The 25,983-nt window shown below is 38.9% G+C and overlaps 1 protein-coding gene across 1 annotated transcript in view; it reads right to left on the reverse strand.

Moving 5' to 3' along the window:
* The window catches only part of Cpvl (carboxypeptidase vitellogenic like), a 108,012-nt gene that overhangs the window by 43,376 nt on the left and 38,653 nt on the right, over positions 1 to 25,983 (reverse strand). The window contains exons 7-10 of the mRNA XM_027939619.2: positions 18,673 to 18,795; positions 18,024 to 18,155; positions 14,482 to 14,580; positions 12,793 to 12,969 (exon numbers count right to left, since the gene is read on the reverse strand). Coding sequence (XP_027795420.2) covers positions 12,793 to 12,969; positions 14,482 to 14,580; positions 18,024 to 18,155; positions 18,673 to 18,795 — 531 coding nt within the window. The remainder of the gene's footprint in view (positions 1 to 12,792; positions 12,970 to 14,481; positions 14,581 to 18,023; positions 18,156 to 18,672; positions 18,796 to 25,983) is intronic.

Consider the following 25,983-nt stretch of genomic DNA (forward strand, 5'->3'; position numbering starts at 1 on the left):
GCTTTCTTTGTAGTAGAATTTTTGGCTATTGATTCAATGGTTAACGACCATTAGAGCTTTTGATTGCTTTTTTTTTGATTGCTTGAATCACAAATTATAAATTATGTATTAGAGAATTTTGTCCATTTTAGCTATTTGTTGGCATAGTGTCCCTGCATTATCTTTTAGAATTACTGCTGTATATGTAGCAATCTTCCCTTTTTATCATGTTTTGTTTTTGATCTATGAGTTAAACAGAACTACATTTTTATTTGTACTTCTAATGCTTTTATGTTTCTTATTGATTTCTAAGTTAATTGTTTATGATCAGGAAATACGGCATGTATGATGCAAATTCTTTGAAATATTTGAGATTTGCTAATTATGGTACTCAGAGGTACATAAACATTCAATAAATCAAACTAATTATATTGCTCAAATATTTCCTATCTCTACTCATTTTATATGCTTGATTTATTAATAATTAAATGCTGATGTGACATTTATTAAGACCTACTCATTTGTTTTTCTCTATATATTCTGAAGCTATTAAAGTGTACATCAGTTTAGAATTTTTCTATTGCTTAATGAGATGAATGCTTTATTTTTATCATAAAGCTTGTTTTGATATTAATAGAGCTATTCAGTTTTTAACTTTAAAAAAATTGGGGGGCTGGGTGCAGTGGCGCACACTTGTAATCCCAGCAGCTTGGGAGTCTAAAGCAGGAGGATTGCAAGTTCAAAGCCAATCTCAGCAATTTAGCAAGGGCCTAGGACTTAGTGAGACCCTGTCTAAAATTTTAAAAAATGTTAAATAGAGCTGGGAATGTGGTTCAGTGGTTAAGTACCCTTAGGTTTAATTTCTGGTATAAAAATTATTGTTATTATTATTTTGCCTAACCCTTTACTTTCAATATATTTATATTTCATGCATAGGTCTTTATGTAGTTTTAAATATCTTATCTCTAAAATTTAGTCCATTTATATTTACTGTATAAAGTCTCCACCATCTTACCTTGTACTACTGGTGGCATGATTTTATGGTTTTCATTTTTTACTCCATGTCTTCCATCAAGCTCAGAGCTGCACAATCTATTTCAATTCTTCTAGAGCATAACCATCACATTTAGGTTTTAATACCTAATAATATTCCAATCTGAAGTTAATAAGCATGTTAATCTCTTCATAAACCCTCAATAAACTTTCTGTACTTCAGTTTAAATTCCTGGGCTCTAAACTTACATGCTATTTTTGTTCTCTCTTCTTAAATGGCACATATTAAGCTTTTGAAAAATGGCTGGCATTCTTTAATGCTAGTTTAAGATTTTGTGTTTTAAAAATCATCAGTTTTTCATGTTAATATTTCTTCTCTGTCTCAGACCCTCAGGTCTGTGATTATTCCTTTTTCCTGAGATATATTTTCAGAAGTGAAAACTATTGATTCTAAATACACTTAAAATAACTGTTTTTGTTCAATCCAAAATTACTTTTATTCTACCTTATTACTTAAAATGTAGCCTTGACTAATCGTAATTCTAGATTATTGCTGTTTTAACTCGTGGATGATATTACTTAACTGTTCTGTCTGCCACTATTGACAGGGAATTGTCTTCATCAGTCTAATAGACCTCCTTTTAAAGATGGCCCTTAATTTGTTCAATTTTATTAAACCCAACTTAAGTACTAATATTTTTTTCTCTCCTCTCTCCTGCTGCTTCATGTGCTTGTGTTTTTTGTGCCTGTGGATTAATGATTGTTATCAAGATATGGAAAATTACCAGCAGTTGTTTCTTAAAAATTGCTTTTCTTCTTTCTATTCTTACCTTCAGTGATTCTGCTTACAGAGATATTAAATATCATCTCCTCAATGTCTATTAATCTCCCCCTTTAAATTTAATATCTCTTTTCTTCCTGTGTTCCAATTTGGTTAATTTCTTCATAACAACTTCCTGATTCAATAAATTTATCTTCAGCAATGCCTAATCTGTTTACATACATTGAGTTTTAAATTCAACAACCATTTAATTTTTAACTGCCAATTGATTCACTTCCAAATTGGCCTCGTCATATTTGATAGTTTCTTGTTTAATGCTTATTTTATAATTCAATTTTTTGTCTTAAAGTATTTTGCATATAGTTATTTATATTCTAGACCTCATATTTTCTACATTTTAAGTAACCATGGTCAGGCACATCTGTTTTTAAGTGTTTTTGTTTATTCTCAGTTATGGTAACTTGTTATTTAGGTGTCAGGGAATTTTTTATTACTAACTTACATTTTTGTTGTGAAAAATCTGAGAGACGAAAACACCTCTGGGTTTTTCATATTTGCTTCTGCTGATTGTAAGAGAGCACAGGACCAGGTTAGTCATTCCACTGGTCCCAGGCCTGGTGCTCAGCTCTCAAATCAGCGGCCTTACTTTGCATGGGTCCACAGCACCATCACCAACTGCAGAGCTGGGGACCTGGTTCTCAGGGCCACCCAGCCTTATTGCTTCTGCTCCACAGGATTTACTTCACTGCCTTTTGTTTTTCTGGTGGCTTTTTGGATTTCCCTTTCTTTTGTTAGAGGCATTACAATTGCATTTGTACTTATTTATCCTGGATTTGGTTGTACTTTGGGGGTCCTGCAGAGTGTCTACCATTCTCCTAGAAGAAGAAATTGAGTTCATCTTTTATCAAACTTACTGACATCTACCTCTTTCACTGGGAAGATAATCAAGTCTTGTTTAACTCAATACATTTTAGTTAAAGCAGTTTTAGATTAAGAGCAAAAGTAATTAGAAGATACAAATTCTCATACACTTTTTTTTTTTTTTTTTTTTTTGGTACCAGGGATTGGACTCAGAGGCACTCAACCGCTGAGCCACATCCCCAGCCCCATTTTGTATTTTATTTAAAGACAGGGTCTCACTGAGTTGCTTAGTGCCTTGCTTTTGCTGAGGCTGGCTTTGAACTCACGCTCCTTCTGCCTAAGCCTCCTGAGCCACTGGGATTACAGGTGTGCACCACTATGCTCCGCATATTCATGTACACTTTGTATCTCATTCTTCCTGAATATTTTCCTTGGTACATTTATTGCAATTGATATGCCAGCATTGAAACATCATCAAATCACCCCAAATCCATATCTTACATTAGAGCTCACTCTTGTTGTAGTCTGTGGGTTTTGATATATGTATAATGACATGTATCTATCACTGTAATATCCTACAGAATATCCTCACTACCTTAAAAATTCTCTGTATTCTCCCCATTCATTCCTTCCCCACATAACCGCTGACATCCATTACTATCTCTGTAGTTTTGCTTTAGCAAAAATGTCCTATATATGGACATATTGGCTTCTTATACTTGACAATATATATTTATGTTTCCTTCAAGTCTTTTTATGGTTTGGTTGCTCATTAATTTCTAGCACTGAATAAAATTCCATTGTCTATCTCATAGTTTATTTTCCCATTCACTCACTGGAGGATATCTTGGTTACTTCCAAAATTTAGCAATTGTGAACAAAGCTTTTATAAACATCAGTGGTTTTGTGTGGACCTAAGTTTACAATACATTCAGGTAAATCCCAAGATGCATGACTGCTGGAATGTATGTAATACATGTTTAGTTTTGAAAGAAACTGCCAAACAGTCTTCTAAAGTGGTTGTACCATTTTGTATTCCCACTAGAACATGAGTTCCTGTAACTATGCACATCCTTGTCAGCATTTGGTGTTGTCAATGTTTGGGGTTTTGACCTTTCAAATAGGATGATAATGGTATCTCATTGTTCTTTTAACTTTCATTACTATAATGACCTATGCTATTAAACATCTTTTCATGTACTTACTTATTATCAGTATATATTCTTTGATGAGTTACCTAGGTCTTTTGCCAATTTTTTTTCATTTTTACAGGGTTGAGCTATAAAAGTTATTTGTAAATTCTGGATAATAATATATTATCAGATGTGGGTTTTATTTTCTCCCAATCTGTGGTTTATCTTCTCATTCTCTTAACATTGTCTCTTGTAGAGAGAGTGACTAATTTTAATAAAGTCCACCTTATTAGTTATTTATTTCATGAATTGTACCTTTGGCTCTGTATCAAAAAAGCCACTACAACTGGGCATAGTGGGACATGCCTGTAGTCTCATCTATTCTGGAGGCTGAGGCAGAATGATCACTTCATCCCAGGAGTTCAAGACAACATAGCAAGACCCTGTCTCCGAAAAAAAAAAAAAGAAAAAGAAAAAAAAGTCACTGCTAAACCCAACGTCATCTAGGTTTTCTCTTGTTATCTTCTGTTTTACATTTAGATCTATGATCCATTGGAGACCATTTTTTGTGAAGGGTGTGGACATCTTATTCTAAATTCTTTTTTCTTTTCTTTCTTTTATTTTTTTTTCATGTCACTGTCTAGTTGTCCCAGCACCATGCATTGAAAAGATACCATTTGCTCCATTTTATTGCTTTCACTAATTTGTCAAATACCTGCTGCATATAGTCATATGGGTCTATTTTGGGACTTTTGATTCTGTTCCATTAACCAATCTGTTTATTCTTTTGGCAATGTCACAATGTGATAGGTAGCTTTATAGAAAGTCTTGAAGTTAGATGCTGTCAGTCCTCCAACTTCATGCCTCTTCACTATTACATTGGTTATTCTGAGTCTTTGCCTTTCCATGTAAATTGTGGAATTGCTTTGAGCATATCTACAAAATAACTTGCTGAGAGATTTTGATTGGGGCTTGCTGCACTGAACCTATGGATCAAGTGGGGAAGAACTGACATCTTGGCAGTTCTCCTCCTATCCAGGAACATCTGTTCAGTTCTTTGTGATTCTTTGTAATAGTTTTGCAGTTATCTTCATACAGACCTTGTATGTATTTTATTGGATTTGGGGTGCCAATGTAAACAGTACTGTGTTTTAATTTCAAACTCCACTTGTTTATACAGGAACAAGTTATATACCCATATGCTGATATAGAGGAAAGTGATCAACTCTTGTACATTAACCTTACATCCGGAAATCTTATAATTAATTGCTTATTAGTTCCAGAAGGTTTTTTTTTTCTTGGCCAATTCTTTTGTAATTTCTACATAGATAATCATGACTTCTTCACTTCCCTTCTTTATGCAGATCCAAAATTTCTGATTTATATTGTTTTCTGTCTCTCTAAAGAACTTATTTTAACATTTTTTGCAAGACAAGTCACAGGTAACAAATTCCTTCAATATTTGTCTTTCTGAGAAAGGCTGGAAGATGATATGCCTGGTTAGTTTTTGGGGAGTTTGTTTGTTTTGACATTTATGCTTCGTTTTCTCTAAGCTTCCTGGGCCTGTGGGTTTGGTGTCTTGACATTAAATTGGGGAAAGTCTCAATCATTATTGCTTCAAATACTGCTTCTATGTCTTTCTTTTCATCCTCCTTTTGGTAGTCACATTATGAATAGGTTACATCTTATTTAGTTGTCCCAGAAACTTGGGTATTCTCTCTCTCTCTCTTTCTCTCTCTCGCTCACCACCCCCTCCCATCCCTCTTATCTGGGGTGGGTGTTCTTTTTGCCTCTCAGTTTTAGAAGTCCTTATTGTCATATCTCAAGCTCAGTGCTTCATTCCTGAGCTATGTCTAATCTATAATAACCCATCAATCAAAGGTGTCTTCATTTTTGTTACAGTGGCTTTTTTGAGGGAGAGGGTACTGGGGACTGAATTCAGGGGGACTCAACCACTGAGCCATATCCCCAGCCCTATTTTGCCTTTTACTTAGAGACAGAGTCTCACTGAGTTGCTTAGTGGCTCACTTTTGCTAAGGCTGGCTTTGAACTCGCCATCCTCCGGCCTCAGCCTCACAAGCTGCTGGGATTATAGGCATGTGCCACCATGCCCAACTTCAGGTTACATATAAACTCTTTCAGACTTTTTTTAGACTTCTGCTAATATTTTTTGAATATTCTTTTTTAAATTAATTAATTCATTTATTTGTTATACATGACAACAGAATGCATTTCAATTCATAGTATACATATGGAACCCAATTTTTCATTTCTTTGGTTGTACATAAAGTAGAGTCACATCATTCATGTCTTCATGCATGTACCTAGGGTAATGATGTAATCTTTAATTAATCTGTAATCTCATTCTATCATCTTTTCTAGCCCCATACCACTTCCCTTCCCCTCTCTCCCCTTTGCCCTATCCACAGTTCTTCCATTCCTCCCATGATCCCCTCTCCCCCACTATGGATTCTCAAAGAAAACATTCGGCCTTTTGTTTTGGGGGGATTGGCTAACTTCACTTAGCATGATATTCTCCAACTCCATCCATTTACCTGCAAATGCCATGATTTTATTCTCTTTTAATGCTGAGTAATATTCAATTGTTTTATTATTATTATTAGTTGTTCAAAACATTACAATGCTCTTGATGTATCATATTTCATACATTTGATTCAAGTGGGTTATGAACTCCCATTTTTACCATGTATACAGATTGCAGAATCACATCGGTTATACATCCATGTTTATACATACTGCCATACTAGTGTCTGTTGTATTTTGCTGCCTTTCCTATCCCCTACTATCCCCCTTCCCCTTCCCTCCCATCTTCTCTCCTACCCCATCTACTGTAATTCATTTCTCTCTTTTTTTCCCCTTTCCCCTCACCTCCTCTTATATGTAATTTTGTATAACAATGAGGGTCTCCTTCCATTTCCACGCAATTTCCCTTCTCTCTCCCTTTCCCTCCCACCTCTTTTCCCTGTTTAATGGTAATCTTCTTCTCTGCTCTTCCTCCCTGCTCTGTTTTGAGGTGCCCTCCTTATATCAAAGAAGACATTCGGCATTTGTTTTTTAGGGATTGGCTAGCTTCACTTAGCATAATCTGCTCTAATGCCATCCATTTCCCTGCAAATGCCATGATTTTGTATTTTTTAGTGCTGAGTAATACTCCATTGTATATAAATGCCACATTTTTTTATCCATTCATCTATTGAAGGGCATCTAGGTTGGTTCCACAGTCTAGCTATTGTGAATTGTGCTACTATGAATATCAATGTAGCTGTATCCCTATAGTACACTCTTTTTAGGTCTTTGGGGAATAGTCCAAGAAGGAGAATAGCTGGGTCAAATGGTGGTTCCATTCCCAGCTTTCCAAGGAATCTCCATAATGCTTTCCAAATTGGCTGCACCAATTTGCAGTCCCACCAGCAATGTACAAGTGTACCCTTTTTCCCACATCCTCACCAGCACTTGTTGTTGTTTGACTTCATAATGGCTACCATTCTTACTGGAGTGAGATGGTATCTTAGGGTGGTTTTAGTTTGCATTCCTCTGACTGCTAGAGATGGTGTGCATTTTTTCGTTAATTGTATATCCTCCTCTGAGAAGTGTCTGTTCAGGTCCTTGGCCCATTTGTTGATTGGGTTATTTATTTTCTTATTGTTCAATTTTTTGAGTTCTTTGTATACTCTGAATATTAGGGCTCTATCTGAAGTGTGAGGAGTAAAAATTTGTTCCCAGGATGTAGGCTCCCTATTTACCTCTCTTATTGTTTCTCTTGCTGAGAAAAAACTTTTTAGTTTGAGTAAGTCCCATTTGTTGATTCTTGTTTTTAACTCTTGTGCTATAGATGTCCTATTAAGGAATTTGGAGCCCGACCCCACGAAATGTAGATTAGAACCAACTTTTTCTTCTATCAGACACAGAGTCTCTGGTTTGATATCAAGCTCCTTGATCCATTTTGAGTTAACTTTTGTGCATGGCAAGAGAAAGGGATTCAGTTTCATTTTGTTGCATATGAATTTCCAGTTTTCCCAGCACCATTTGTTGAAGATGCTATCCTTTCTCCACTGCATGCTTTTAGCACCTTTGTCAAATAATAAGGTAGTTGTAATTTTGTGGATTGGTCTCTGTGTCCTCCATTTTGTACCATTGGTCCACCCGCCTGTTTTGGTACCAGTACCATGCTGTTTTTGTTACTATTGCTCTGTAGTATAGTTTGAAGTCTGGTATCGCTACACTGCCTGTTTCATTCTTCCTGCTTAGAATTGCTTTTGCTATTCTGGGTCTTTTATTTTTTCAGATGAATTTCATGATTGCTTTATCTGTTTCTACAAGAAATGCCATTGGGATTTTGATTGGCATTGCATTAAATCTATAGAGAACTTTTGGTAATATCACCATTTTGATGATGTTAGTTCTGCCTATCCATGAACAGGGTATATTTTTCCATCTTCTAAGATCTTCTTCTATTTCTTTCTTTAGGGTTCTGTAGTTTTCATTGTATAAATCTTTCACCTCTTTTGTTAGGTTGATTCCCAAGTATTTTTTATTTTTTGAGGATATTGTGAATGGGGTGGTTGTCCTCATTTCCATTTCAGAAGATTTGTTGCTGATATACAGGAATGCCTTTGATTTATGTGTGTTGATTTTATATCCTGCCACTTTGCTGAATTCATTTACTAGCTCAAGTAGTTTCTTTGTAGAACCTTTTGGGTCTGCTAGGTATAGGATCATGTCACCCGAAAATAGTGCCAATTTAAGTTCTTCTTTTCCTATCTTTATGCCTTTAATTTCTTTCGTCTGTCTAATTGCTCTGGCCCGTGTTTCGAGAACTATGTTGAATAGAAGTGGTGAGAGAGGGCATCCCTGTCTTGTTCCAGATTTTAGAGGGAATGCCTTCAATTTTTCTCCATTTAGAATGATGCTAGCCTGAGGCTTAGCATAGATAGCTTTTACAATGTTGAGGTAAGTTCCTGTTATATACATACCACAGTTTATTTACCCATTCATCTATTAAAGAATATCTAGGTTAGTTCCACAATTTAGCTATTGTGAATTATGATGCTATAAACATTAATGTGGCTGCTTCACTGTAGTGTGCTGTTTTAAGTCCTTTGGGTATAGACTGAGGAGTGGGATAGCTGGGTCAAATGGTGGTTCCATTCCAACTTTTCTGAGGGATCTCCATACTGTTTTCCAGATTGATTGCACCAATTTGCAGTCCCACCAGCAATTTATAAGTGTACCTTTCCCCCCATATCCTTGCCAATACTTATTGTTGTTTGTATTCTTAATAGCAGCCATTCTAACTGAAGTGAGATGAAATCTTGGAGTAGTTTTGATTGGCATTTCTCTAATTGCTAGAGATGTTGAACAATTTTTTATACATTTGTTGATCAATTGTATATCTTCTTCTGAGAAGTGACTGTTCAGTTCCTTAGTCCATTTATTGATTGGGTTATTTGTGGTTTTGGTGTTAAATTTTTTGAGTTTTTTAATATATCCTGGAGATTAATGCTCTATCTGATGTGTGTGTGTGGTAAAAATTTGCTCCCATTCTTTAGGCTCTCTATTCACCTTACTGATTGTTTATTTTGCTGAGAAGAAGCTTTACAGTTTGAATCCATCCCATTTATTGATTCTTGATTTTATTTCCTGTGCTATAGGAGTCTTGTTAAGGAAGCTGGGGCCTAATCTGACATGATGAGGATTTGGGCCTACTTTTTCTTCTATTAGATGCAGGGTCTCTTGTCTAATAGATGTTACTGATAAATACTTCCTAAGCACCAGGCACTTTTTAAAAGTATTTTACAGGAATAATCTCAATGATGTCACAAACACTCATGCATAAATATTATTTCTATTCCCATTTTTAGCTAAATCACAAAGAATCAAGCATCTTCCCCCAAAGGAACACAGTAGCTGAGAGATAGAACCAGCCCTCAAACTCAAAATGTGTGACTCGAGAGCATGCTGTCAACCACTATGCTCTTGTACAGATCAGTTCTTAAAAGTCCTGATAATATTTTGACCTGATGTAATAAAAAAAAAAAAAAAATTCAGATAGTCAGGGCTGGGGTTGTAGCTCAGTAGTGAAGCACGTGCCTAGCACATGTGAGGCACAGGGTTCAATTCTCAGTACCACATAAAAATAAAGAAATAAAATAAAGGTATTGTGTCCATCTACAACTAAAAAAATTTTTTTACAAAAAGAATTGGGGTAGTCTAACACATTGTTTCTCATTTTAGGTATTTTGGAAACTTGCCGATACAATATTTCCATTTGCCACCTAAACATCTGAAATTACCAAAAAGAAAATGATTTGGACTGTGCACCTCTTGTATATCATTAGAAGAAGAGAATTTTGTTTTCATGCAGTTTACACAGAAACTACACAAAAATGCACCAGATGCACAGGAGGACATTCCTGGTCTTGTCAGAGATACTATATATTGGCTAAAATGATTCTAGTGCTGGAAAGACTTCTATGTTCCTGAGAACAGAAACAGGCGCACTGCTCTGGATGACAAATTAGAACTGAGTCTTACATAAATAGAACTTTAAGGGTACTAATGTCTTAAGCCAACTTAAGTTGTTCTGGTTCCATTATACACACTTTGAGGTTCACCATCAATAGCAGACAAGCCAAAGATAATTTCTGCCCGCAGGGCTGTGCCAGCTGCCCCAGTGAACACGCTGCCTGTTCTGTAGCAGCCACTTGGGGTCTGCATGCAGATCGACTGCATAGTTTGTCTCTTCCTTTATGGAAGTGTGGTTTATCTGCATCACTAAACTTTTCTCTTTTTCTGGAAATGAATTCAGAATTGAAAAGGGTAGAAAATACTCTGGTTTCAGTGGAATTCCTGATGGTAGGTGTTATGGTCTGAATGTGTTCAACCAAAATGATGCGGAGACTTTGGGGTAATTAAATCTGGGGGTGGAACCCTCAGGAATGGAATTAATAGTCTTATAAAACAAACCAGAACGAAGCCTGTCTGCCCTTCTAAAAGCTGGTAAAGATGCAGCAAGATGGCACCTTCTATGAAGCAGAGCACAGCCCTTACCAGATGCTACATCTGTGGGCACCTGTCTTGGAATTCCCAGTTTCTTGAACTGTGAATGATAAGATTCTTATTGTTTATAAGTGACCAAGTATAGGGTATTTTTGTTAGAGCAGCCTGAATAGACTAGGATAGTGGGTTTGGGTTACATGGGCAACAAGGACAGAGGTATAGGATCATCTCTAATCAGTATGTTCTATTTTATCAAATGGCGAACAGTCTGTAGCAATTAGTCGACATTAAGAGAATTTCTGACATCAGCTGAGCTCTATACCACACTTATCCTCATATTCTAGTTAAATTTATACAGTGAGCCAAGGGCACAAATAATGTACATGGGAAAATTTTTCACTCAACAAAACCACATGGCATTTCTCAATGTTATATTAGATATTTTTTGTCTTAAAACACAAGTGCTAAGCTCTTTTTGGTTAAATAAATTTGTGAACCATAAATACCTCATGGATTACGGACACTCTGTTAGATATATTCTTTAGTGTAGCACTAACTTTTCTTTCACTCATTCCCCGGTCATGGACATTGGCTCCTAGCTGGTGCCAGGATGGATGTCAGGCTGAGAGCCCATAATGGCAGGACCGTGGAGGAGACCTCAGAGAAGAAGAGAGGCAGCAGTGCTTTGGGGAGTTGTTCAGAGAAGGCTGGAAGCAGGTAAGCACAAAGGGCCACTGCATTTCCCCAGCAGAACCAAACCCAAGAATGGATGCAATGCTGGCTTGATCCAGTTAGATACTTACTTTCTTTCCTAGAAAGTATTCCATCAAGTTCTGTGGGATTATAATGGGTGTGCAGTCTCTGTGTGCCACTGACCATAGATTATTTTAAACAAGGGTTCCATGTCAAACTCTGTATGGAGGCAGGATCAGAAAAGTGGACTTTCCAGGGTTGCCATGATCTGAAACACACTATACTAAGGATGCATTTGAAGTGATGCCCTGAACAGTAGCACAGCTTGTGCACTGAACCATCCTGAGGCATACTGTTCCTTACAGGCATCATAGAAATGTATATTCCTCATACCGGCAAATGGTAAAAAAGAGTCAGGTAGTTGGAAATAAAGTGTCTTGAGGATGAATTTTCTTTTCCTGATTCAGAGGTATCTTACAAGCTACTGGCTGCTCTGGTTTTTGTTTATCCCAAGTTCATTAGCCTTGTCTCTGCCATATTAAAAAAGGAAGCCCCGCTGGTTGTCTGTTCTATCATTAGTACACTGGCCCCATAGACCATCCCCATGACAAACAACAGCCATCCTGGGGGATCAGAGCAGAAGGGGAGACAGGGGATGGGGACAAGATAACTTCTCCTCCTCCCTGGGAGGACACCAAGGGCCCATGCCCCCTCTGCCTGAACCCGCAGGGCCGCTTCCTGTGAGTTCATCTCTTCTCCTGTCTCTAGCAGCTGAGCAGGCAGATCGTCTCCAGGTGGAAACACAGAGCCGGACTCATCGGGCCTCAGAAAAGGACCTTTCTCTTCTGCTATTTCTGCCTGACAGCCGGGCAGAGCATCTGGTTAAAGCAGATACTGAAACAGCTACTACTGAGCAAAGTGAATGCACACGATTATTAGGAAAAATGCATTTTTGGAATAACTAGTTACTGTCCCGTATCCCTGACTTCACTGAGATTCATATGATACGGCAAACACGGAAGGAATTGGCTCAGGTACACAAAGCCAGTCATTTTTTTCTGCTCTGAGAGTCTCTTCCCAAGAAAGAGTGAGAGCTGGCAAGTGTCATAGGGAATTTCATTTTAAGGAATGATTGGAGGCGTGGGTTAATTAAAAGGAAAGAAATCTTTTAATATAAAGAAATCCAACAAACCAGAGATTATTTATGTTTGCAAACAGTATAAATTGTTGTTGTTGTTTAAAGACAGAGGCAAGTTACAAATAATAGAGTCAGCTCTGCTCTGGGAAACCTGAAAAGTTCTTAAGAGACAGTAACTGCAGTCACCTTCTTACCTTGTAGTTGTTATTCATGATCTCCGTGAGCCAGGTCTTGACCGACTTCATTGTGTCCTGTCGCAAGTACTTTTCAACATCAGCTCCATCACTGAAGGTCTGGTTTCCCACGTGGATGGCTCGTCTCACTTCTGAGAGTGACAGAAACTTCCCATAGTAAGTTTGGTCCCCAGGTTCCTGGCAGAGGGTACATCAGAAAGATATTAGGAAACAGCATGCCAGGAAAAGCTGTGGGCTTCTCATAGCACAGAACACAATAAGTAAGAGAGGACAGGACTTTTAATGTGGCCCCACTCTGGAAATTTTTAAAAAGAAGTTTGTGAGGTGGTTTAAATTAAATCCTCTTACTAAGGACAAATCAGGATGATCTGACACTCTTGGAGCCAATATCCAATTTGCAAGTGTGAGATTTTCCTTTTAAGAAACTAATCTTTTGCAACCTGTGACTCCACTTAGAGGAAGAGATAGGGAGGGCAAAGGGAAGGGGTGAGATGGTCCATATCAACTGCTCCTTGTTGGTGGCTCCATGGAAAGAAGGTGAAGTAGCTCTTGGAGGCCAGAGGGGTGGTAGATTAAAAGCTAAGGATTTCTTTTCTATGGTCTGCTGTTTATTAAAGCCACACAAACAATACCAGCTGAGTACAGGGGGAAATACATCAGGTGTAAAAACAGATATTTTATGAGGAAGATGAAAGAAAGTAGTTCATGAGTCTTATTTTTAAAAAATTCCAACACAACACTGCATAAAAGCCTCTGTAATAATAATTATACTGAAAAGAAAAAAAAAGAATAAGGGCTTTAAAAATACTTCAAGTTACAAAAGGATAAAAATTTGGGGGTTTGAGTGTGCCAATTTTCTGCTTTGTTAGCAATTTTTGTTAACAGTGAATATATTATGTTGTAGAGAAAAATGCAAATCACAAATATTGTTTCTCTCTTCCCCGCCATATGTTTTATTCGTGGTACAATCTAAACCCAAAACCATTGGATAGACAAATTCCACTGAAATTGACTTTATAATTAATAGTTCACAAAATGTGATCATTTTAAAAACAGAACACATTGTCAGACAAAGATTATACAAATCCCAACCCCCATTTGGCTCCCTTTCTCTTAGTTGGCTAATTCTACACAAAAGACATGACTCTGGCCTACTTTTAGGAAAGAAACTACTTTGGTACTTTAAGAAATATTCTACAGGACTTGAAGTAGGGCTGAACTGAATGCACTAAACACCTCAAGTTAAAACGAAGACAAAGCAAATATTTTCATACAGGCTTTGGTAGCTTTGATTATCCAAGCCATCTTAAGTACAGAACAAAGAATGTGGGCATTTTCAAGAGGTTCATAAACAGGCTTGAAACTCTGAGACCTCATACCCAGAGCTGCAATCCCAGCTTCCACCCTTTCCACAAGCTCTTCTGCAAAACAAGCTCTGGAGGGGAAACCGCCCCATCAGGAATTGTTCTGTGTGATATGGGATATCACACATTGTGGATGGTCAGATTATAACACATACAACATTGGTGGGAAACAGACTGCAATCAGTTTAGGAGACCAACTCAGGCACTCCACTTTGGATATCTTTGTCTAGTAGAAAGCCAGCTACCCTATTTTCCAAATCAGAGGAGGTTTGGTTTTGTCAAAAGTTTTAAGCAGACGTGACTACGGTTTGAAAAATGTTATTACCGTGCACTGTAAAATGTTGTAGTAGTTAGAACACCCCGTCACATTCTCGAAGTAAGAAATATCATTTGTCAAGTCGCCATCCAGTAGTCTATCCAGTATCTGGGTTGAGAGGGAGGGAAGAGAGAAGGAAACGTTTGGGTGGGTGAACACACACAGGTATTTGTCATTCAGCTTCTCATTTCCTTTACTGTTTTGTTCCTTGAGCATTTACTACACATCTTCTCTGTGCAAAACGCTGTCCTAGGCACTGGAAAAACTTCAGTGAACAAGACAGACCAAGCTGATATTCAAGGGGAAAACAAAATCTCTAGCATTGTTAGGTGAAATATGCAGTATGTTAGAGTGTGCAAACTATATGTTAGGGAATGACAAGGAGAGGTGTCATGGGTTTGTGCACACGTCCGTAGGGGACCCTAAAGAGAGGGCATCTCTTAGAAGATGGCACTTGATTTAAGATCTATTGGAAGGAAGAAAGCCATACAATTTGGGGAAAAAACATTCTAGACAGAGAAAGGAGCAAGTTCAGAGGCCTCAGCTGTAGGAATGAACCTTGTGGGAAGGGATGCCTTAAGATGGATCGTGGACCACTCGCCACAGTACTAGGAGAGAGGACAGAGGATGTGGGCATACATGCAGGTGCCTAGAACTGGTAGAAGTTACCTTTGGATGGCTGACATTAACAACTTGGACGTCAGAGGAGGGCAAGAGCAGTCAGCACAGCTGGGTGCTTTTCTCCAGCCAGGTGCAGCTGCCTGGAACAGGCGTGGGGTGCAGGGAGGTGGATTCAGTCAAGGCTGTGGTTTAGCCAGAGGAGCAGGAGAAAGTGCTAAAGGGGTTCAGGAGTCTGGAAGGTCTAGACCTTGGTATTAAGTTTGGTAATTAGAGAAATGAGGACCAGAGAGGGTTAGTTAGATCATGAAGAGCTAGTTGGGTCAGTGGGTTTAGAGACCATGGGGCTGCAGGACTCCTAGCACTGGCATGTCAACACAAGTGAGCTGGAAGGGTGGGAGGTCGCAGTTGGAGAAAGCTGTTTAAATTTGAGATTGTAAGAACTCAAAAAACTTAACAACAAAAACAAAAAAAAACCAAACAACCCAATCAGCAAATGGGCAAAGGAACTGAACAGGCAGGCACTTCACAGAAGATGAAATACGAATGGTCAACAAATATATGAAATATGTTCAACCTCTCTAACTATTAGGGAAATGCAAATTAAAATATACTAAGATTTCATCTCACTCCAGTCAGAATGGCAATTATCGAAGATCCAAGTAACAATAAATGTTGGCAAGGACGAGGGGGAAAAAGGCACATTCATATGTTGCTGGTGGGACTGCAAATTGGTGCAACCACTCTGGAAAGCAGTACGGAGATTGCTCAGGAAACTTGGAATGGAACCACCATTTGACCCAGCTATCCCACTCCTCAGCATATACCCAAAGGACTTCAAATCAGCATACTATAGTGACACAGCCATATCAATGTTTATAGCAGCTCAATTTACAATAGCAAAGCTATGAAACCAACATAGGTGCCCTTCAACAGATGAATGGATAAAGAAAATGTGATTATATACACACAATGGAATATTATTCAACCTTAAAGAAGAATGAAATTATGGCATTTGCTGGTAAATGGATGGAGCTGGAGAATATAATGCTAAGTGAAATAAGACAATCCCAAAAAATCCAAAGGCTAAATGTTCTCTCTGATATGCAGATGCTAAAACACAATAAGGGGAGGGGGGAGAGAATGGAAGTTCATTGTATTAGACAAAAGGGAATGAAGAGAATGGAGGGGATGGTGTGAATAGGAAAGACAGTAGAATAAATCGTAGGTAACTTTCCTATATTCATGTATGAATACACGACCAGTGAAACTCCACATCATGTTCAACCACAAGAATGGGAAGTTATATTCCATGTATGTATAATATTCAAAATACACTCTACTATCATGTACATCTAAAGAGAGCAAATAAAAAATTTTTAATTGAGATTGTAGAATGCCTGATGGCTTTTGGTAACAAGGAATGAGCAGCTGAGTAGAATGTGATTGTTGCAAAAGAGGAGGCCAAGGGACTGAGGGATAGAGTATTAAAAGGATCATCTATACAAACACCATGGTCACCATGAGTCCTAATAAGAGAGTCGCATGATCCTTGTCTCTGAATACAGAGCATACCTGAACTTCCCTCAGGTTCTCTAGCCCTCTGGGTGTCTGAGGCTGTTGGGCCTCAGTCATCTCCCTGCTTTCTTCACACCTTTGGGCCTCTCAAATGTTCTTGCTCTTGACACTGCTGTGTGCTTTCAAATCACACTAAATGTCTCACGGGAAAATTGGTCTTATGCCACATAAAATTAGTATTAATTCTAAATTCTAAAGGTTCCTTTTTGTCCTGTTCAACTACCAACAGTGGAGGGCCTAAAACCAATCTTGAAAATATTGTCACGGTGGGTTGGGGCGTGATCCTACACATCTCTGAGAGAATCCCTCTTCCTTCGCAGTCCTTCCTAAGATACAAAAAATTCTGAATCCACACTTTGCAGCCACATCTGGTCACAGAAGAGGGAGTCCTCAAGCATGGCACTGGATGGCTAGGACTTCTCTATCTCAATCTGTTTGCACAGGTTGCCGCCATCAGAATTCATAGCAAGAGTGGTCACTGCCTTGGGTGACTTCAGGTAGTGTCCTAAAGTTTGAATGTCTCCCATTTTGATCTGAACAAGCTGATCTGGAGTATCCAGTAGATTGTTAATATCAGGCTTCTGCCTTAATAACCATAATGAATCCTAAAGTCCTCAAAAATTCAGTCCTTGCCTCATCAAACCAATATGTCAATCAGGATGACTCTATAGGAAACATGACCAAAAGCCCCAGGAGAATTGTTTACACACAGCCTTTGTCTGCAATTGCCCCAAACACCCAACTTCCCATATTGTAATTTAGTGTACTCTTATGTTTTAAATACCAAGAAAAGGCTGAAGAATATAAGCATATTATCAGATTCTCAAGTTTACTTTTAGAGGAGCAACATCATCATAACTACAAATACCAATGGCTCTTTGCAACAGTCTTAGATCCCTACACTTCACAATCTCTTGTTCCCGACACATGGGAACATGTGCTATTTGTCAAGCACTGTGGTCACTTCTCCAGCTGAAACCCTGTCTGTAGACATAAGCCTTCTAAATGGTTTTGTGCACATGTTGAAGTTTATGCATTTACTTCCGAGGTTGCCTTTCTTCTGATTTCCATATGATAGGAGAGGCCTTTAAGACCCACACAGCATTTAAAGAAATCAGAACAGTTAATGAACACACAGCTAGACAAACACTCCAAGATGACCTCAGGCTTAATACAGCCAAAGTAAATTCAAAGAAACACAGACAGTTCGTTTCTGCACGGTGTGCCCACTCATCTCTCCAAGCAGATATTCCTTCTCTCATAAAAAATGTCTGAGCACCATGGGGCTTCACTGACCCCTCCTCTCCTCAGATGGTTTTAATTGCTTGAGGGCAGCACAGGGCCCCAGAACTCACTTCAAAGGCCCGTAGCCAGTTCTCCTCCTTGATGTATTTTATACACTTATTGCACTGCTTCTGGAAGTACTTTCTCTGCCTCTCATCCAACAAGCCAATTTCGTAGAGGAATGGCGCGTAGCCCTTTATAATCTGAGGACAAAAGAGACACACATAAGTGCCAGACACTGAGAAGGAGAGAAGGCAGGAAGCCCATTTGCTTTGTGAAGTCACACTTCATAATTTTCAGTCTGGTGCTAGAAATAGCCAGATAGGACAACTGTACACACACACACACACACACACACCTACAAAATACACACGTGCACACATGCAACCCACCCAACACAAACACACAACATACACAACACATACTCCACAAATACACAAAACCCACCCAACACAAACACACAAAATACACAACACACATAACAAACACACAGCACAACACACATAGTACAACACAGCTGGTGTAGGCTGGCAGAGCAAATTGACTGAAACATGGTAAAAAAAAAAAAAAATGGAAGAGTTCAGTCAAAAGGTCCATTGGTATTGCCCTTTATCAAGTTAAGCCTTTAAGGTATAAGGAGCTCATGTACCTGGGCCTCTGATTAAGAAGAGATCTGATCTCATTAAGTTACAAAAGGGAAACAAACATCATCACACTTACCGATTCAGGGTCAGAATATGCATTTCCAAGAGCAATTCCTTTCAGGTGGATCTTGACCTGCTCCTTGGGGTTGAGGGCGTGGATGTAGTGCGCAAGCGCGGGTACATACTTCCCTGCGTAAGACTGAGGAGGACAGATATTGAAGGGAACAGTCACAAATCGGGGCTAGTACAGGTACACATGCTTATGCTTATGAAGTAACAATGAAGCTTCGATTAATTCCGTATAAGGTTTACCATGGATTTCTTAACCTCACATTGAAACCCCCCAATAGAAAGGAGTGTATTTGCATGCACATATTTTCTTTCTTTCACTCTTTCCTTCCTTCCTTCTTTGCTTCTCTCTCTCTCTCTCTCTCTCTCTCTCTCTGTCCCCCCCTCCCTCCCTCCCTCCCTCCTCACCTCTCTTTCTCTCTCTCTCTCTCCCCTCCCTCCCTCACTTTTTTGGTCATTACCAAATAGCACCCAAGTGACATGCCAGTCAGGGACAGGTGCATACATACAAAAATTAACAACAAACATGTAATAAGGGAACATTCTAATTTCCTTACGAAATAAAATAATGTGGACCAGTGAACATGATTCTGCCATCAGTCAGGCTTTTCTTACCAGAAAGTTCTATTCAAAGCCTTAATTAAAAGGGAAAAAAAAAGTCTCGCATTGAAACTTAAGACTTAAAAGTCTGTATAATGATACAGATTTTGAAATCAACGTGCATTAAAGGAATAGAAGAAGGGGGAAAGGAAAATAATGCCTATTGGCCACTAAAATTTTCACTTAAATATATCTTTATTTCCAACCTTTTCCAGCACAGGGTCTTTTTCCAAAGTCAAAATATCTTGTAGACATCCTTTCACCTAACAAACATAATAGTTCTTCTTTCAGAGTGTGCTGGAAAAGTGCTATGTTGACTCAGTAATATTTTAAAAATAGTTCCTGTGTATTTTCCATTGAGAGTTACATTCCTTGGGGGGGGGGCAGTACCAGGGATTGAACCTAGGGGTGCTTAACCACTGAGCCACATCCCCAGCCCTTTTTTATTCTTATTTTGAGACAGGATCTCACTAAGTTGCTTAGGGCCTCTCTAAGTCGCTCAGGCTGGTTTTGAACTCATGATCCTCCTGCCTCAGCCTCCTGAGCCTGATTACAGGTTTGTGCCACTGTGCACAGCCAAAGTGGCCTTCTTAACATCTCCACTTGTTATTAAACTTGCTATGTTCAAAATGAAGCCCAAGTCCCCAAACCTTCCCTTTCTTCCAAGTGCTCAGACCAAAAGTCTTCAGGCATTCTTCATATCTTTTCTTGGTGTACACCCCACCAGAAATCCATCAGCCAAGCTTGTCAACCTTACCTATTCTATCAAAATGTGTCTGGAGTCCATGTCTCCTCACACCCCCACTCCTCACCTTGCTCCTGGTTACCATCATGTCATCTCCTGCCTGGATTACTGCACCAACCTCCTCAATGGTCCCCTTCGATCTATTTTTAGACAGTGGACCTGTAAGATCTAAACCAGATCACACCAGTCCTTGGCTCAGATCCTTCAATGACTTCCTCCAACCCAGAGAAAAAGCAACAGGCCTTTTTCTCGGGCATAAAGGCTGGCATGATCTGCTCCCTTCCCCAACCTTCCCCCTATCTTCTTTCTCATTGTTCCCCAGTCCTTCTGGGTTCCACAGTGTTCCTTGCACATGCCGCCCACATGCCAGCCGGGGCCTTCACGTCAGCTGTCCCCTCCACCTGGAAGGCTGTTCCCCCAGGCTCCCTCCCTAAGAGAGGCCTTCTGAGCTGCCCTCCCTGGCCACCCTACCTAAAAGTTAGCATCCCTTCTTTTCCATTTATATCCCCCCTCTCTCCTTCCTCTTCATCCTTATCACCATCCAACTTTAATTTTTTATCTTGTATATTGTTGTTTTTCCACCCATACTACAGGATAAGATCCCCAATCTCAGGGGTATAGTCTGTTTGGTTTATTTGTGTCCACTGTGCATTCGTATTGTGAAATGCTGTCCCTTTGTCAGGGTTCAATAAACAGTTGTTGAATGAATGAATTTACATGTATTTGAAAAAGAGTGATGCATGCATGTTCAAAATAGACCAGAAACCTTATGTGGGTACCTGTGTGTCAACAGGTCCTTTACAATATCTCCAAGGCTCTCCAGAGGCAGGGAGCTCCTGAGGGCTTTCCTTTAATCCATAACATAATCACAGGGAGACAACTATTCCCTTTTCAAGATAGGACACCAGGCAGGATTGAGACATTAAATAGTACAGCCAGAATTATACCTGGTCCAACCAGGTATTATAAATTATAAAAACCTCAACTCCTTCCAAGTTATGATAAAAGAACATAATTCAAGTAATCTATGCACTGCCTTCTTACTGATGCAGGCTTCTTCAGCAATAATAATTATTTAGGCAAAAGTATTGAATCATAGTAATTTATTCATAGTAATTTAGTCATGAGTACATTTAGCTGCCTTGTGGTAATATAGAGATGTGTTTTCATGTCAGAAATTCAGTTTATTTTATAACTGTGCTATATTATCATTAGTGGCAATAAGTGAACATTTATCAAATAAAATTTCTGTAAAATGACAAAAAAAGCACATTTTCTTGAGCGATCATTTTACTGGTAAAGATGTACCAAATACTCTTTATTCAACAGTGGCATGTTGAGCAACTCTGCTGTCAAAGTCATTATATAGATACTTGAACAGACACAAAAATGAGCAGGCACAAGACTTGTCCTTGTAAAATTCACAATTTCTTTTGAAAATACATTCTGAAAACTTTGCCTCCAATATTCAGAAGGTTTGCCATTTCGTGAATTATTATTCCCATAATATATGTATATTGACTGGCATAAAGGAGATACATAAACACATACTTGATAAATGAACAACCTATCTGGCACGACTTCTAAATATTTTTTCCCTCTGGAAACTGGTACAAACGCTTAAAAATATATGTTCTAGTGATATTGTTATTGAAGTTGTCTTATCGTGAGCCTGGTAATAAAACTCCTCTTTTCACCTCTGAGATGGAAGGGCACAGACTTTAAGTTGTTCTATAATGATGACAAATTAAGTCTAAAGCATCCACATTTTTATGGCACCTTCCCCATGTGACCATCTAGGATATCAGCAGGCAGGAAATTAAGAAGGAACACGCATTTGACTTTTGAGCATCTACTTATACACCAGGCTATTTCACCTATTGTAATCTGAGTCCATTTACCGTCAACATTATTTTCCTGTATTTTACAATGATGAAAATAAGGGTTTGGGTGTCTCAGTCACATGTCTAACTGGAATTCCACCCAGGCATGGCCCCTCCCCCGCTCTCATTCCTATCAAATCCCATTTCAGTCAGTGGCCCTGGAATGCCTGGGTCTCTGGCCCCCATGCTGGGACCCAATCTTGTTTTCATCCTTTCCATGCTTGCTCTGCTGACCATTTGTGAAAAACCTGACAGCAGGATGGGCAGTACTATAATCATTTCCAAAACCAGATTCTTCAATATTCAGTCCACATCTGCTAACCTCACGGGTGATGATGTTTATCTCATTTTTTCTGCTTCTAATGACTATCACACACTTCCTTGCTTTGTGACAGAGTGACAAATCCTTCATTGCCTTTTTCATTAATCATTCCACTGGTTGAGCGACTCAGGCTGTCACACAGTAGACAATTATAGGATTATTCTATGAAAAACAGACACCAAAACATTATAATGAAATTTCAATTATTTTCACCCTCCTTGTTGAGATGTATTTCTTTTTTGTTTGCAAAAGCAGACTTCTTATCCTTGAAACATTTATTTCTCAATTGAACAATTTTCTGACCACCACCAGCACTTCAAAAGACAACCAGACAATAAATCAATTATGTTCTGTTTTACCTAGGTTTTCACTTCCTGTATATATTTTAAAATAGAATAGAAACTCATGTTTAGGGGGAAGCTTTAGATGTGACTGCCTAATGGGCTGTGATCCTGATTCTAAGAACTCTTGCTCCTTTTCTTCTGAGTTCTGCCCATACTTATGACAACAGTAACTGCAACCAGAACTCTTGTCCTGTGGTTTCTCTGACCTGCCCACGGTGCTCAGCAATGTGGGCAGCAGCCGGTCAAGGAAGGCCCCGAAGTCTGCAAATTAACATTAACCTTCTAGCATCAGATCAGAACCTGGCCTCATAAAAGCTCAAAGCAACATCAAAGCAATTATAAGAGGAAAGAGAAAAAAGCACAGCCAGAAACTGTCTGATACGTATTATTTCAGAGTTTGGCAGTGACCTTCAAGTGAGGAACTCAGCCAGATAAACATATATACCTTACACAACAAATAGGACCAGTTTTGCAATTGACACATCTGGATTTTAGTCTCCCCTTATTATTCCTTTCTGATATTTAAAGGAGCTTTAAGCTGCCAACTCTAGCACTGCTCTTGTTTGGTTAATTTCTCCCAGGGTGACCCTATTTGAACACACCTCCAACAAGAGAACAGAGACACTAGGGTGTGTTTGTACATACTTCTATTTGCTGGAGCTTAGCGAAGCAATAAACTTCCAATTCTCCTACGACATCAGAAGGATCTCAGAATTCAGTTCTCAATTTTTTATTTCCCCCATGAGAATAAGACCTCCACATCATAGCTGAACTGTAGTTTTGACTCTTGGTCTGCAATCATTCTGAGCACTTAAATGATGTTTGGAACAGCCTAATGCAAATCACATGAGGAGCATATTTACTTGTAAAAATAGTCTAGAGAGAATGTAATGTTTGGTTAATTATCCAGATATTTAAAAGTACAATGAAATTAGACTTAAAGAAACTTGTAATCGTGTGTTCTCAATCTCTCCCTTCGTACATGTTTCAACATTATCCACTGCTGACTTACTGCAACCCTGCAGCCCAGTTACTTGTAAAGGAAGGGAAAAAAAGAGTACATATTTAAAATCCAGTTTCAATCAACTCCTCCAGAAGGAGGGAAAAAAAAAAAAGAAAAACAGTGTCAGAGAATAATATTATAATGGAAACAATGTTCTCTTACAGAAATTTCACATATGTTCACAGTTACTATTCTTTAAGCTATTCTCAGCCAGCCATATATTTCTTACTGAGGTTTAGTAGAAAAAAAAAGATACAGTTAGACTCCTTCTCTGCCTTGATTCTCCATATACATTTCATGGGAAAACATTCAGAACTTTATAGGTGATAATAAGCAATGGCTTTGGGAAGTGAGGCACACCTCAACCCGGACACAAAGATCCCCCATTCACAGCTCCTAACCTCTGCCTGGCAGAAATAGGCAGGGGGGTGTTGTCAATGTCAGCAATAATGTGTTGAGGATGCTGAGGGACATTCTGAGCCCCTCTGCTCTGTCCCCACTTCCTCAGATGCCTCTCTGAAGAATTCTTAGCTGGATGGTGAGAACTCCTGTCACCTTAAGGAAATGAAGTAGGCTGTCTTCAGGAAGGAGTTGTATACATGCCCTGCCATCCCACCCTTCCCAGCACAGACTATGGAATAGCCACTCCCAATGATGGTGGTAGACCAGAGGGAAGAGGAGAATTGCAATTCCCTGAAGAGAACTGAAGAGAATTTCATACACCCAGAAAAACACACAGAAAGCCACAAAAACTGGTAAGAGCCCTAAGAGCGATGGTGGTAACACCAGGTAGCAGCCAAGGATTAGGCTAGGGCAGCGTTGACTTCATCTAGCCTGAGGGTAGCTAGACTCTCACATCACTCAATACCCTTATTTCCTCTGAGGAGAGAATTGTGTCCTTCGAATGGCCAGTTCAGAAATTTAATGAATGAGGAAAGCTGGAACTTCAGTGTTGTGGTAATCTCTACAACTTCCTAGACATTTCTAGACCATGCGTCATCTAATTTCGAGACCACATTGCTGCAATTAAAAAAAAGCCTTCTAAGAAGAATATGATTTTATCAAAGCAGCTATTTCTCTTGAAAATGAGCTTAAAAAGACTCTTGCAAAATCTACAGGCACAGACACATAGCAAGAAGATTTTGATCTGTAGCCAACTTTTAGTCACATAAACTGAAGCAAAGGTACGTGCTGCCTTCTGAATGATATATTCTCTTTTAGTATTGAGAGGATGCTTCTCTTAAATAAATATTCACCAGGGTCAGATATAGGTGAACAAGATGCACCCTCCCCCCAACTTACTCTGACTTTTTTTTTTTTGGTGCCAATATGGAGAAACCTAGCTTGAAGCCAGGTGATTCAAGGAGATGAATAAACTCTTCTGTTTAAAATGGAGAAGACAGTTAATTTGGCCTTTAAATAAAGAGAAGGAACATTCTGGGCCACAGACAACAAATGGAGACCTTTGTTTGCTCCCTGTAGAGAATTCAGAAGGCTAAAGCTGAATAATAGATGTAACTTAACATTTCCTGTCCCCAACCTGGACATCTCATCCACTCAGGTATTACTGATGTCTCTACACTGCTCAGTCTGTGTAGTAGTTCACTGCAGACAAAGCTTTTCATGATTTCTGATTCCCTTCTCCATGCAACTAAATCAATATGGTAAATACGTATTGATTTGATTTGGATTTGCTCTCCCAAAGCCAGCGGCCCAACTTGCAAACATTTCCATATGTCTTTGTTCAGTTCTTTGGGTTGCAGCTAAACCTTAATTTTTATAATATTAAACTCATTAAATAGTCACAAATCCGTTTTCAATTCTAAAAGAAAATATTGGCAAGTGCAGATGGACATAATTGAAAATAGACATTTGTCATGGGCTCAAGAGTTAAAACAGCTTGAATGCTATCTAATAAAATTCAGCAAGTTCCAAGCCTTGAGAAATAATTGCATTCCAAGGACTTCAGGTCTTTATATCACTTGAAACTTCCACTTAACTCTATAAAACTTTATGATCAAAGCCAAGTCTTTATGATTAAAAGTAAGTCTTGGCCAGAAAGACAGAGACATTCAAAGAGCTAAGGAGCTTCTTTTCTGTTTGTATAAGGTTATAACCCTAGAGATCTGCAGGAAATATGAAAGTGGATGTCTGACTCCCTTCCATGGAAAGAGGATCTGCTCTGCAGGGAGAGGCAGGTCCTGGAGACCAATGTGGTTTTAAGGAGGGGGCCCCAGCTCCATGGAGCATCTCCCCAGGCAGGGCTCAGCCAATTCCTGCAATGCAATTCTCAGGCTCTGGAGTCCAACCTTGCAGGCTTCAATTCTGGCTCCTCCACTTTCTAGCCGGGTTACCTTGGTAAAGCATACCTAACCTCTCTAAGCCTCAGTCACCTCACCTGTAAAATAGGGGAAATAATAA

The sequence above is a fragment of the Marmota flaviventris genome, chromosome 1 (assembly GCF_047511675.1).
Source record: "Marmota flaviventris isolate mMarFla1 chromosome 1, mMarFla1.hap1, whole genome shotgun sequence".
NCBI classification, from domain to species: Eukaryota; Metazoa; Chordata; class Mammalia; order Rodentia; family Sciuridae; genus Marmota; species Marmota flaviventris.